General features: G+C 40.6%; 1 protein-coding gene across 1 annotated transcript in view; it reads right to left on the reverse strand.

The window, feature by feature from the left end:
• Positions 1 to 705: 705 nt before the first annotated feature.
• Positions 706 to 13,625, reverse strand: part of LOC308363096 (coiled-coil domain-containing protein 81-like) — a gene marked incomplete at both ends in the record, with an annotated part of 24,398 nt that continues 11,478 nt past the window's right edge. Inside the window, 6 exons of the mRNA XM_080835871.1 lie at positions 706 to 844; positions 3,818 to 3,943; positions 5,033 to 5,262; positions 5,431 to 5,523; positions 9,048 to 9,126; positions 12,385 to 12,554. Of these exons, the coding sequence (XP_080691997.1) occupies positions 706 to 844; positions 3,818 to 3,943; positions 5,033 to 5,262; positions 5,431 to 5,523; positions 9,048 to 9,126; positions 12,385 to 12,554 (837 nt within the window). The remainder of the gene's footprint in view (positions 845 to 3,817; positions 3,944 to 5,032; positions 5,263 to 5,430; positions 5,524 to 9,047; positions 9,127 to 12,384; positions 12,555 to 13,625) is intronic.

A 13,625-nucleotide genomic window follows, 5' to 3' on the forward strand; every position in this document is an offset into this window, starting at 1 on the left:
TCCCTTTTCCCAAGGTCAGTTAGTATTGTGACAAAGGTGCATATGTTACCACATCCAGTTTTATAATTTTCTCCAGATGGGAATGGGATTTGCGGCAACATAATGGGATTTTTTGCATATTCTTGAACCCTGATTTTAATCATATTCTTTGAAAATAGCGGTGATACTTGTAGTGAAATATTTAGATATAATCCTTTCTTTCTGTCCTTTCTTTTTGTGAATTATTCTTTAATAAATACGTTCTAAAGTAATGCGACCACGGTGTGCCTTACATGTAGCTGAGAGCATAGCACCAAGTCTTGGGCCCTATTGTCCATACACAATCCTCTGTAGAATGGATACAAATGAAGGTGTTTTGTGTTGGTGGTTATTAGGGACCTAAGCATCTTGGTACACTTACCAGAGAATCAGCCATACTCAAGGATGTCCTTAAATGAAAAAGCCTCATGTACTGATAAATGAGGTGAGCATTATGTTCCCTGGCATCATGATGGTCTAAAGCTGTGTTTCTCAACCACTGGGCCGTGGCGTTCCTTAGTCTAACATGATACCACACAGTCTTTAAAAGTCAATGCAAACCCATTATTGAAATGCAAACATGTTTAATGTAACTATGCTTTTGAGGGTTTCAGGTTGTTCTGCATGTTTGCAAGTTCCATGCTACATGCCCAGGGATGAAATGTGTCTCTTTCCAGATGTTCCATGCTACACCATCAGGCGAGACCCAGCGACGAAGCGTGTCTCTTTCCAGATGTTGCTCTCTCCACTGTTTCCTGTCTTCCTCTTACACTGGTGACAGTGCCGGTACTGTTCACACTGGCTGATCAGAAGCCTGCTACCAGAACTGTGAAGAACCACACCAAATCAGATGTCACGCAACTGAATACACACATAAATGAATAGAGACCAAGATAAGTTGCTTGACAATGTCATTGAAATAAGATAACAATATGTAACTTAAAATTCTTTAAAAAAAGGTGACCTTCTTATTAATGTACGTGAAATATTTCCAGGAAATTTTACATTTGAATCCATCAAAATAGGGGCTGAATGACTAGAAAATAATGAAATAGAATAACAATGATTTCAGATTTACATATCACACTTCTAAATTTGGACATTTGCTCTTATCAGAGAATACTCTGTTTGCAGCCATTATAACTGCAAACTTGCATAATTTGGAGCAATGCTTTAGGTCACTGTGTTGTTGTAGGGTGACACTGGGTCAAGTTTAGTGCAGACCACACAGAGTATGTCATGGGGCCTCATTTATAAAATGTTGCGTAGAAACCGTCTTCCATTTGATCTAAGTGTGTTCCACAGAAAACGAACGTACGCCCAAAAAAACACGTGTACGCCACGAGTTTTTAAATCACAAATGATCGTGGAATTGTGCGCAGCTGAATCGCCGCCCTCCAAACGCCCCTACTTAATAGAATTAGCATATTATCAATGCACAAACAGAGCGCATCCTCAATGCACAAACTCTCTGTGACAATGGCAAGCAAGAAAGAAACATGTAAAAGGAAGAATTATAGTGAGGCTGAAATCGACGTTCTTCTGATGGAAAAGCAGATGCGAGCAGAAACGTTGTTTGAAAGCCTGTCTGGTGGCGTAATGGCCAAAGCAAGGTATAGGAAATGGTAGTAGACACGTCTCCGAACCCAGCGGCCGCACCTGCGGCACAAGCAGCACCAGAAGCTGCATATGCGGAAGCAGCACCTGCTGCACCAGCGGGTCCGCGCCAGCCATCACCAGCTTCCTCTTCCACCCATCATAGGTCCTTCAGACACAAAGGGACTTGAATGAGTCTGTTAGTGAGTGTGTCAGTGAGGTTGTTGCCGAACTCTGTCCGCTATTGAGGGTTCTTTAAACAAACGTACGTGCCTAAATAAAAAAAACGGTAGAAAATGTGTGCATTTATTCTTTAACTGTGTACATTATTTAACTGTTGGTATAGTTGGTGAATCAGCTCCAGTCTTCTCAGCGCAGGGATGCGTGTTCCAGCCTGCTGGGATGGGAGGGGGGTCATCTTGGTCCATGTGCATTTCGCCTTCTCCTAGCTCTATGCCATGGCTTAGACCGACGTTGTGTAGCACGCAACAGGCTAGGATAATCTGGCAAACCTTTTCGGGGTCATATAGCAGTCTCCCTCCGATGCATTCAAACATCGCCACCTTCCCTTCAGCATGCCTATGCTGCGCCCTGCTACCGACCGCGCACAGGCATGTGCTGTATTGAAGTGGGCTTCCTAGGCTGTCAGAGTGTGCGCAATCGGGGTGAGAAACCATTGGGAACCCTGCTTTACGCAGGAAATCCTCTTTCACATTTCACTGTTCCTGGGCACTGAATGGAAATCCTATAAATTACGGAGATAGAGGGATAAATAGCGCGAAGAACATCGGGCAAAATTCTGCATAATGATGACTTGGATATACCCGACTGGTCTCCAATTTCTCGTTGGAACGTTCCTGTAGCCAGGAACCCAAGAACAGACCAAACCTGACCCTGAAAGGGTATGGCCAAGTTACATCTGGTGCGTCTCTGATGAGGGCCCATTTGGGCACAAAGCTCTAACAGAGCCGCTCTACAAGCGGCACCTGCTTACCAGCCATACATCATCCTGTGTCAAAAAGTCTACGTGATCACGAAAAACCCTTTCTCTCCGCGGTTGGCAATATTCTGTAACAATGCCAATGCAGCCATATATCCTACTGAAAACTAAGCCTAACAGACTTTTAATAGGCTATAGATTGAGCAAAATGTTTTACACGCGTTTTTGTCCTAAGGAAAGTGCTGTGGACTGATGCTATTTAAATTATTAAAATTAAAATTGTTTAATTGATTTTAGCGAGCAAAACATTACTTTGGCCTTTCACCATTAGGCCTTATGGTGGTGACGATGATGATGATGAAACTGCGTGTCGGCGCTCGGAGAGTCCCGAATTCCTGCAGTACTCCAGCATTGCCACAAGGAAATGTACTTACACAAACTGAAACCAGACGTAGAGATACGTCCTTTTCTACGTCTAAGACGCTTTTTATAAATCTTAGACGTGGATTTGATCGCACGCACTGTCTAAGATCAATTCTGTGCGTAAGTACGTTTTATAAATGAGGCCCATGGTGATAGATATGGTCAAACTGAATAATTAGTTGTTAAATAGTCATTTATACTCTGTGCAAATTAGTCACTTTACCAACACCAAAGCACCCCCAGACAATGATATATTCTGCCATGCTTAAGAGATGGTGTCAAGCTCTCTTCTAGAATCTTCTCATTTGTTCTGCACTTTACCATGTTTCTTCTCTGGGATTCAAACACTTAACATATAGCTTTGTTTGTCTATAACACTTAGATTTGTTTGTCTATAACACTTTTGTTTGTCTACAACACATAGCTTTGTTTGTCTATAACACTTAGATTTGTTTGTCTATAACACTTTTGTTTGTCTACAACACATAGCTTGTTTGTCTATAACACTTAGATTTGTTTGTCTATAACATTTTTGTTTGTCTACAACACTTTTGTTTGTTTATAACACTTTTTCAATAATCTTCCACCCAATATCGGCCATTTTCTGGTCTATTTAGTCTTTCCCTTTCACTGGCAAGTCATGGATTTGTCTTTAACACTGGTAAGTCATGGATTTGTCTTTAACACTGGTCAGTCATGGATATGTCTTAATCACACACACACACACACACACACACACACGCGCGCGCGCGTTTTGCCGCCCTAAATGAGTCCCAGACAGCCTCTGGGTCCTGGTGCACTGCACGGTTACACCGTTGAAAGTTATGCCAGTGAATTCACCTGATGAAGTTTCTCTCCTCTCTGTCCCTCTGGTGCTTAAGATCGGCACTGCGACTCCAAGTGTCCTCCAGAGACTTCCTCAGGCCACATAGCTTCTCATAGCAGGAGATCTGGTCCTTCCTCAGCCTGGGGAAGGAGGGAAGGAAGGAGAGGACATGAGAAAAGAAAGAGCAGGAATGGGGGAATGGTGGTCACTGACATTCACCAGCCTTGTGATTCGTCTTCATGACAGACTTTAAATCTGTTATTTGCTGATGAATAAGTGCTGGATCTACAAAGATCTTGTGCCTGGAGAGGTGAGGTGATTTGGTCCACTTCTAAGGGCCAGAAAACTTGACACAGAATACTCTTTTCCTGCAGCAGTTCTAACGGTCGGACGAAATGTCCTTAAGTGTCTATTTATGGCTTCTGCCTCGGGTCTTTCAATCTCATCCAGATTTCTTTAAGACAATCTACAAACACAAACATGAACGTCTGTGTAATGGTTGCATTTTTAAAAATGTTTGAGAACTTGGCAAATTGATATGCATGTGTGATACAGTCCAGTGTGTTGTCACCTGGTAGAGGTTCCATTGTCTACTCACCTATAAACTGTAATTCATAGTATACAGTGTCTTTGTCTGTATTTCATAAAATACAGCGCCTTGCAAAAGCATTCAATCCCCATGAAAGTCTTCACCATTTTCTTACACGTATTTATATGTTTTTTTTTTTCTATTTAAGTTTATGATGGTTAAGGTGGTTGCTATGGTGGTAGCAAGGATGATGCTATGATGCTCAAGGCTGTATCGTAGTTGAGGTGTTTGCTATGGTGATTGCTAAGATAATAAGACGTTACGTCTCTCCCTTTCTTCCTGTGAGAATGTGCACTCTATTCATTCTGAGTGTTCACCCTCCATGCTATGTTAACTGTCACACATCACTTCTGAAGTCCCTTGCCAGCTACTTGAACTGACATTGCCAGCCATTTCCTATATCCTAGGTTCTGTAGTGGTTTTATCTTTATTATGAAATAAGCAAGATGACTTTTCCACTTTGTATTGAAATGAGTGTTATCTCATCACAGTTGGGTTTTAACTGATTTTAACTGATTAAGCAGATTACTGCCCTATTGTTTCATATGTTGTTGGTACATTCTTATTGTATCGCTATATCTTTGTTGAGAGTTTTGCATTAGGTGCACACGTTTGTCTTGTTTGAATGAATCCTACTTACTCCTTGTGGTTTGTCTTAAGCATCTCTCTCTCCCTCTTCAGCTGAATACATTTGTTGAGCATTGCCTCTTTTTTCCTCTGTGTGGACGTCCAGAGCTGCTCCTTGTACAGGGTTTGTGCCGCACACCGCTTCCGGGCTAGAGCCTCTGGGCGTTCATCCAGAAGCCCAAACACTGGGCCGTCGGAGTCAGGCACATGTGCTGGGATACCTGTTCCTTGATACTCATCTACCTAAGCACATGGGAATATAGAATCAGACACACCTGGGCTTGGGTGTACAGAGGCCATTCGTACGCTGAATCAATACTATGGTTAAAAACCACATTGGATAGATTTATTCATCTGACATAAACTTTCAGGAGGTTTTTCTAATATCTTTCATTTCTGTCTGAATAGAACCTGTTCTGCTCTCTTAGTGCGACCAGAAGCTTTGTTGATGGGCGGGAACAAAACTCTCTTGTTGCAATGTACTGTTGGGTCTACCTGCGCTACCTGCGTTTAAAAAAAACAAAGAATTGTAAGGTTATTACGATTGGTCTACATCCACATCAAACCTCACCTTGAGAACGAGTGTATACCTATCCCTTAGGCAGATCACTGTCTTAGTTGCTGTTTTTCTAAATACAAGCCCATGAAACTTGCATTGACAACACTAAAACAATAATATAGAAGTAGGCTGCAGGCCAGAATACCAACAGATGTTTTATTTTCAGAAGCCTCAGCTTAATCAGCGATATTTATTTAAGAAGACATATTGGTTAGAGAAATTATAAATATACAGCGGGGTCCAAAAGTCAAAGACCACTCAAAAAAAAATCCTATTTAATGAGGAATGATCCTATTTAATGATGAATCCAAGTATATGTGTAGGTGTTCATATGTACCATCACAAGCCTCCATGCAACCCAATGATGGTAACCACTACAATAGACAGTACAATACCAGTACAATAAGACCCAATATATTGTTTTAAAAAAAACATTATTATGTTGGTACATAACATGCATTATGTACATTTGCATGATATACATCTGCTCCATGTATTCCAATATGATGTTTGTTTGTTGATTCCTTCCATCCTGTCTCCCCTCTTCTGAGCGCACTGTATACCCACTAAGCTGTAATAGTAACCTTATAAGCCCACTGTATACCCACTTAGCTGTAATAGTAACCTTATAAGCCCACTGTATACCCACTTAGCTGTAATAGTAACCTTATAAGCCCACTGTATACCCACTAAGCTGTAATAGTAACCTTATAAGCCCACTGTATACCCACTAAGTAAGGGATAATGTATAGAACGTAGGTCCTTATCGGAAAATAAGTCCCGACAGGGTGAACCGGACACCGACGCGAAGCGGAGGTGTCTTGCTTCGCCCTGAAGGGACTTATTTTCCGATAAGGACCTACGTTCTATATATTATATCCGCTGAAACTCCATTGATAAGTTAGTGTGGAATACTTGCGGAATGATACGAAAGACCTATATCAGAAGCACAAAACCCGTTGCCATTGACAGCACAGCGGTCATTATATGCAGGTCATTATATGAAAATAAGTACCTGCGAACGTTGGGGATGGCCCATTCAAATCAACGGGGCTTTTTGGAACGTTCTGAAGAGCCGCATAATAAGCTGTAATAGTAACCTTATAAGCACACTGTATACAAACCAAGCTATTTTACAACTAATTCTTTGAATTCTGGCTACTCTAAATTTGTATCCATTATCAAAATTGAATCATGGCTGAAGCCAGATGGATATTAAGCCTTGAATGAGTGATCATGCCTCGCAGTACAGACCATGGAGGTGGAGAAGCAACAATTTACCATGGCAACCAAGGTATTTCACAAAGACTGGAATTTAAATTGCAATCCTTTGAAGTTGTCGTCCTCAGTCTATACACCCAAACGGACAAAACACCAGACCAGTCACTCTAACTATACAGACCCCCTGGAGGTAAAGTGAATTCCTATCGAGCAAGCGGGTTTGGAAGTGTGGAAACATTTGTAGAAGTACCCCATATCTTAGCTCATAGAACAACAACCAGAAGTTGTGGAAATTCAAGAGCTATAATCACAGTTGATCCTTCAAGAAAATGAGGAAGGCTTAGGGGTATTTGATCACAAGTGGCCTACATTTGCTTATACATATATTGACAGTTAAGTCCTCACAGGAAGGTGTGATCATTATTAACACTGAATGATCCCCAAAAAATGACCCAGGCTATACAGAGATCCCTACTGTAAGAAAATATCATCGGTGGCATGGGCATTTCTCTAACGGTACAGTGCCACCTGGTGGACTCGGTGTGAAAGGACCCGCTCCCTGGGTAGTTGTGAGGGCTCATTCTAAGCTAATGAAAACACAAACACTGTTACTGGGTAACAGGGACCGTAATAGGCACAAAGAGGGGAAAATAAACTGACACAATGATTCAAAGACAGACACAGCGAGGGGAATATAAACTGACAGAATGACACAAAGACAGACACAGAGAGGGGAATATAAACTGACACAATGATTCAAAGACAGACACAGAGAGGGGAATATAAACTGACACAATGATTCAAAGACAGGGACTGTGACAAGGACAGACTTGGGAACTGAGGCCAACTCAGAGGCAGCCTCAGGAACAGACAGGGTGTTGGTCAACTCGGGGACATGAACATGAACCACGTCTTGGTCTGGAACCGCAAGCTCAGAAACCACCACAGGGACAGGAACCACAGGGTCAGAAACCAGCACAGGGACAGGAACCTTGAGGACAGGAACCACAGGGACGGAAATGACAGCAGGGATGGGAACCACAGGGTCAGGCACCTCCTTGGTGCAGGGCTGTGGAACCTCCAGGGCGCAGAGCAGCCCGACATAGTTTTGGTGGAATGGTTACAAAGTGGAATTATCAGGCACACCAGCCGTGCTGGGGCAGTATTACAAGTCAGTGTACAACCTTAATAACTTTGAAGCTGTTATTTTAAAGTCAAATTGTTGCAAGAACTTTATTGCAGTTAATCTATTTCGGATATCAAAGTCTTCAAAGTTAAAACATCTCCTGGCCTTACAAACTATTTCCATCAAATCTAAATACTGTATAATAAATTAAACTTTGCTTCACTTAACAAAAAAACAATTAGTAGGAAAATTGCAACTAATTGTATATTATTATATGGCAACGACAGTACGAGCATTCTGATTGGCTAATGGGTAATCATGCCCTCCTCGCCGGTATGATACGGATCCGTATTGCCCTCTGATCTTCTTCAAAATGAGCGATATTGATAGACATCAACCGCCATGAGGAAATTCAGAAGCAGCGAAAATGTGTTATTGAAAGTGATGATGAAGACTAGAAACTATAGTTTGAATCACTTGTGTTGTTACTTTACTGTAAATAAAAGCCATTTTAGCTGAGCTGTGTTGTCCCTTTTCTATTGATCATTGTAACTTGAAGTAATTAGTTGCTACGCAACACCTGAAACACATTGTGTCGTGAGAAGACTTGAGAGTTGAACAAAACAACATGCTTCCTATTTAAAATTACCATTTCTTTTCATTTACAAAATGAAAGGAGCGAAAAATGGCATATAATAAACAACTTATATATAATTAACCTTGACAGTTCGGTCATGCCGGGAAATATCAAACTCCGGCTTTGGCGTATCAACAACGCTATCACTCGGTCGATACGTTAAAGCCTCAGTCTAATATTTCCCGGCATGACCTCACTCTCTGTTAGTAAGTTGTTCAATTATTGTTATTGTTCAACAATCCCTGGTGAGTGACATCATAAAGCCATGTCATTCCCTTTCGGTATTTACACATCCCACACTACCATTTACCAACTGTCATACAAACAACACACATTCACAACCTGTACATGTGCAGAAACACACTCTCACACACACACAGTTCTATTAAGCAACTGCCAATACAAACAACAGACATTCACATACTGGACTTGTGCAGAAACACACTCACACACACAAAATCCACAAGATATAATTTGGAATTCACCTGGGTGTCCAATGCTCTGCGGTAGCCCTCTGAGTTGTCATGTCTCTCCCTGACAATTTGAGACTTTTGCCGAGCAATCCTAAAATGATAAACACACACACATCCAATTTCAGGTAAATCACATTTGTTTATATTCTTAAAGAATCCTATGTATGCTTAATATCCAATGGCAACTATTAAATTAAATTTTATAATGTAGAACTAGCTAAAACCCAGCATATACTATCATACACCTATACACATGTACAGAGAATAGTGTAGAACAAGCTCAAATCCAACATATTCACCTATACACATTCTACTTGGACAGGGTATTCAGTTCTGTGGTCTCAACTATTGGCCTGTACTATAATAACAGCACTGAACTCTAGAGCCCTTCCTTTTGAACATCGCCATTGACCACCAGGAACATTGCTTGCATGTATGTATGTCCACTTAACATCTCCGCCTAACCCCACCGATGTCTCGTTGGCAACCAGTGTCGCATTCGAGCAGCCCAGCTGAGTCTGCCACATTCATGGAAACAACAACAAATGATTGTTATTGTCCACATCTGGACGCTAAGCAATCGATTTTGAGAGGCATTTTGCTTAATACAAAATGTACTTGTTTAATCGTGGTACTAATTTGGTGTTTAAGTCATGGATAACGGTTGATGCGCTGTCCAAATACGAAAATGTTAGACAAACTCAGCTTAAGCTTGATGTTGTTGCTCGCTCGACACAACAGGATGCATCATATAATTGTGACCTCGGTTATTTGCAGCGTTGCGTTAATTTGGTGCTGGTCAGAGATGGGTGGCAGGGGAACTGTGCCTCGAGTCCTTGAGTAGGCCTACATACGTTTACCCAGCTCTGTAAATGCACTTCACTATCTAAGCCTGAATGCTTATAGCTTCTCATACTAGCAGTTTGTTGGTTAGCCAAGTTTATGAAACTACACAAGTTATGGCCATCATGCCAACTGACACAACGAGTTTAAGAGAGTGTTTTTTAGTTAAATTGTTTGCTTGCCTATACCTTGCAATGACGAGGGTAAGAAGATGGTTAACAAACAAAGTGCAGTCAGCAAGCATCGCTGTGCCACTATTGGCTACTCGAGGGGAAACACTTCTTACATGGCGTCTCACACAGCCATATCCCAGGTGGAGCAAGCAGAGTTCACTTGTTAATGGAAATGAAATGGTTAATCTCTCGCTGTTGCCTTCCAGCAACAATTTGCAACAAAAATAAACAATGAATGGGAATCTGATAGTGTAGATCTAGGCCCAGGCCAAATGTCTAATGTAAGCTAAAGTAAAACTAAATTTGTGGAGTTGCCCCATTAGTCAAATCTGCTCCTACATTTAATGGGTTATTCCTGACCTTGGCCCACGCTTTCCTAGCCTGGATACCAGACCGAACCCCGCCCACAACATTTTTGGTCTGGACGTTTAGTCTGGCAATGCTCCGTTGGGGAGAAATTATCACAGATCCGAAACGGATCTGGCCAATCAAATTGTCAGGGCGGCCTTTATACGATGATGGACAGATGGCTTGAGTTGAATTAAAGGTAGATTCGAAATCGTACCAAGATGGCGGCGTCTCGGGAGCCTGTTAGTGGGAAATATCTTATGTGAATTAAGATATCTACACAACTTTTTTATGTCTACATTGACTCGATTCGTTGTGTATGTGCAACACAAATGTTGCATAGTATTGTAGGTCTAAACTGAAGCTCTCTAGCCCATTATTGTTAGGTTATTGCTAACGCTTAGACCAAAAATCCATTGAAACACATAGTAGCTAGCTGAGCTGAGCAAGCATATCTCACAGATATTGACAGCGCATTCATTTTGAAAGAGGAACAGAGAAACGCGATTAAGGCATTTGTCGATCGAAAATATGTTTTTGCCGTCCTTCCTACAGGATCCGGTATAACATTGTCTGTGCAAAATAAGAAAAATACTTCAACCTAATTTAAGGGAAAAGTGCCATGTTTTTTTTTTTTTTTTTTTTTTTAATGGTCTCAGACAACAGTTTGGATTACACTCTCCCTGAGATACTCTTGACAATGCCCACAACAAATAGGGCAAACTTGACTTCACAAATGATAAAACATTGTACCTGAACAACTATGTGCAACATAGCAGTATGTTTCTTTAACTAAAACTCAATAACCTTAATTGAATAAATGCACAAATATGAGTCAATTACAATGTGCACTGTACTGCACAATTTTGAAAACATTTGTTTGAGCTGACTAAAAAAAAAAAAAAAAAAAAAAAATCCAATACCGATATTGACCGATATTACATTTTTATGCTAATATCGGGCCGATAATATCGGACATCTCTAGTTCTAGGTATCCAATTGAGCGAAGAGGCATTTTCTTTCCTGGTTCGTTGAAACACGCCCCATAATCACAGCTCAATGGAGCAGTATCAGACTCATATTCTGACTAGAAGTATGAATATGACAACATCAGGCTAACGCTTTCCACCAACTTTCATGGAAATCCATTTTGTGTTGGCAGGTTTTATGTAGTTTTTGTGTAATCCTTCTTTCAGATTTATAATCTTTTACAGACAAACAAACCAAACAAAACCTCCTTAGCAGAGGTAATAATGAAAGGGAATATTCAGAGGCAAAGATCTGCAGCCCTATTCAGAGGTTACTGACTTGAGATTATATCACCTGATCACATTTCAGCAGCAAAACTCAATGAAACATCACAGAGAGAAACTGAAAACAAATTGACTCAGACACCCTATCTAGCTCTCTCCACTGATAGTGTGACCTCCAGAGCAAGAGAAAGCTCCCTCACTGTAGTAGAGACAGAGACAAGGCCTAGTCCAGTCATGGTACCATTTTTCAGAATAGAGAAGATATATAGACATAAATAGTTCATTGTTTAAAGAGCGATTACATTTTTTTCTTAACAATAAAGATACCGAAACCATACCATTGACGTGGCCCAAAAAATGTCATACATACCGAACTGTTGGCCAACTGTACCTATACATGTAGTACATCTTTAATACCCATATATACATCTTTAATACCCAGATTACTGGAGTACTCAAATACTTTTGACTAACTTTATAATAACCAAGACACCTTATGTGTTTCAAAGTGATATTAATGTACCTGATGGAAACAGTCATCTATTGATCCCTACACTGGAAGTCAGGTGACCATTGATCAATGATTTTAACATAACTTAACACAAAAACCTAATTGTTGCTTTTTAACCACAATGTATGACAATTCCCACAGCAAATTCACTATTTTTGGGTGCAGGTATCACAACAAACCCTCAAAAGATCCAGGTCTGACAGCATTATACAGAGACTCACTCATGGGAAAGCTGCTCTTGCTGTAAGTGGTCAACACAGTCCTGCCTCTGCTGGTCTTGCTTCTCATTCTGTCTGCGCCAGGATGCTTGGCCTTTTAGATCCTCCATATAGTTCTTCCTTTTCAACAAATTAGTGGGAGTGTTTGGGCGCCTTCCAAAGATGTATGAAGGCTGAGAGAGACAAAGAGAAAGACAGACAATGAATAAACTGCCACATGTATTTTATTACACCATGTAGACGGACATTGATCCCTTTGCTCAGGGAAGTCTTTCTGTCCTGATGTTTAACTTTCAATGAGAAATCTGCATCAATGGAGAGTATTACTTTTCATAATGTAGTAAAAATGTAAGATTAAGCCCAGTCAAACGGAGAAAAATACTCACGAAATTAAAGAGAGAGAAGAACGAAGTGTAAGAAACACTCAAGACCAACATGAAATCTCAAAAACTTGAAATACAAGGATTTATATATGTCTTCTCATCCTCTAACTACTGATCAAAACCTAACAGGGTGGTAGCTATGCTGTTTATATATGTCTTCTTATCCTCAACTGATCAAAACCTAACAGGGTGGTAGCTATGCTGTTTATATATGTCTTGTTATCCTCCAACTGATCAAAACCTAACAGGGTGGTAGCTATGCTGTTTATATATGTCTTGTTATCCTCCAACTGATCAAAACCTAACAGGGTGGTAGCTATGCTGTTTATATATGTCTTGTTATCCTCCAACTGATCAAAACCTAACAGGGTGGTAGCTATGCTGTTTATATATGTCTTGTTATCCTCCAACTGATCAAAACCTAACAGGGTGGTAGCTATGCTGTTTATATATGTCTTCTTATCCTCCAACTGATCAAAACCTAACAGGGTGGTAGCTATGCTGTTTATATATGTCTTCTCATCCTCAACTGATCAAAACCTAACAGGGTGGTAGCTATGCCGTTTATATATGTCTTCTCATCCTCTAACTGATCCAAACCTAACAGGGTGGTAGCTATGCTGTTTATATATGTCTTCTTATCCTCAACTGATCAAAACCTAACAGGGTGGTAGCTATGCTGTTTATATATGTCTTCTTATCCTCAACTGATCAAAACCTAACAGGGTGGTAGCTATGCTGTTTATATATGTCTTCTTATCCTCAACTGATCAAAACCTAACAGGGTGGTAGCTATGCTGTTTATATATGTCTTCTTATCCTCACCTGATCAAAACCTAACAGGGTGGTAGCTATGCTGTT

Source organism: Sprattus sprattus, assembly GCF_963457725.1.
Source record: "Sprattus sprattus genome assembly, chromosome: 3".
Taxonomy (NCBI): domain Eukaryota; kingdom Metazoa; phylum Chordata; class Actinopteri; order Clupeiformes; family Clupeidae; genus Sprattus; species Sprattus sprattus.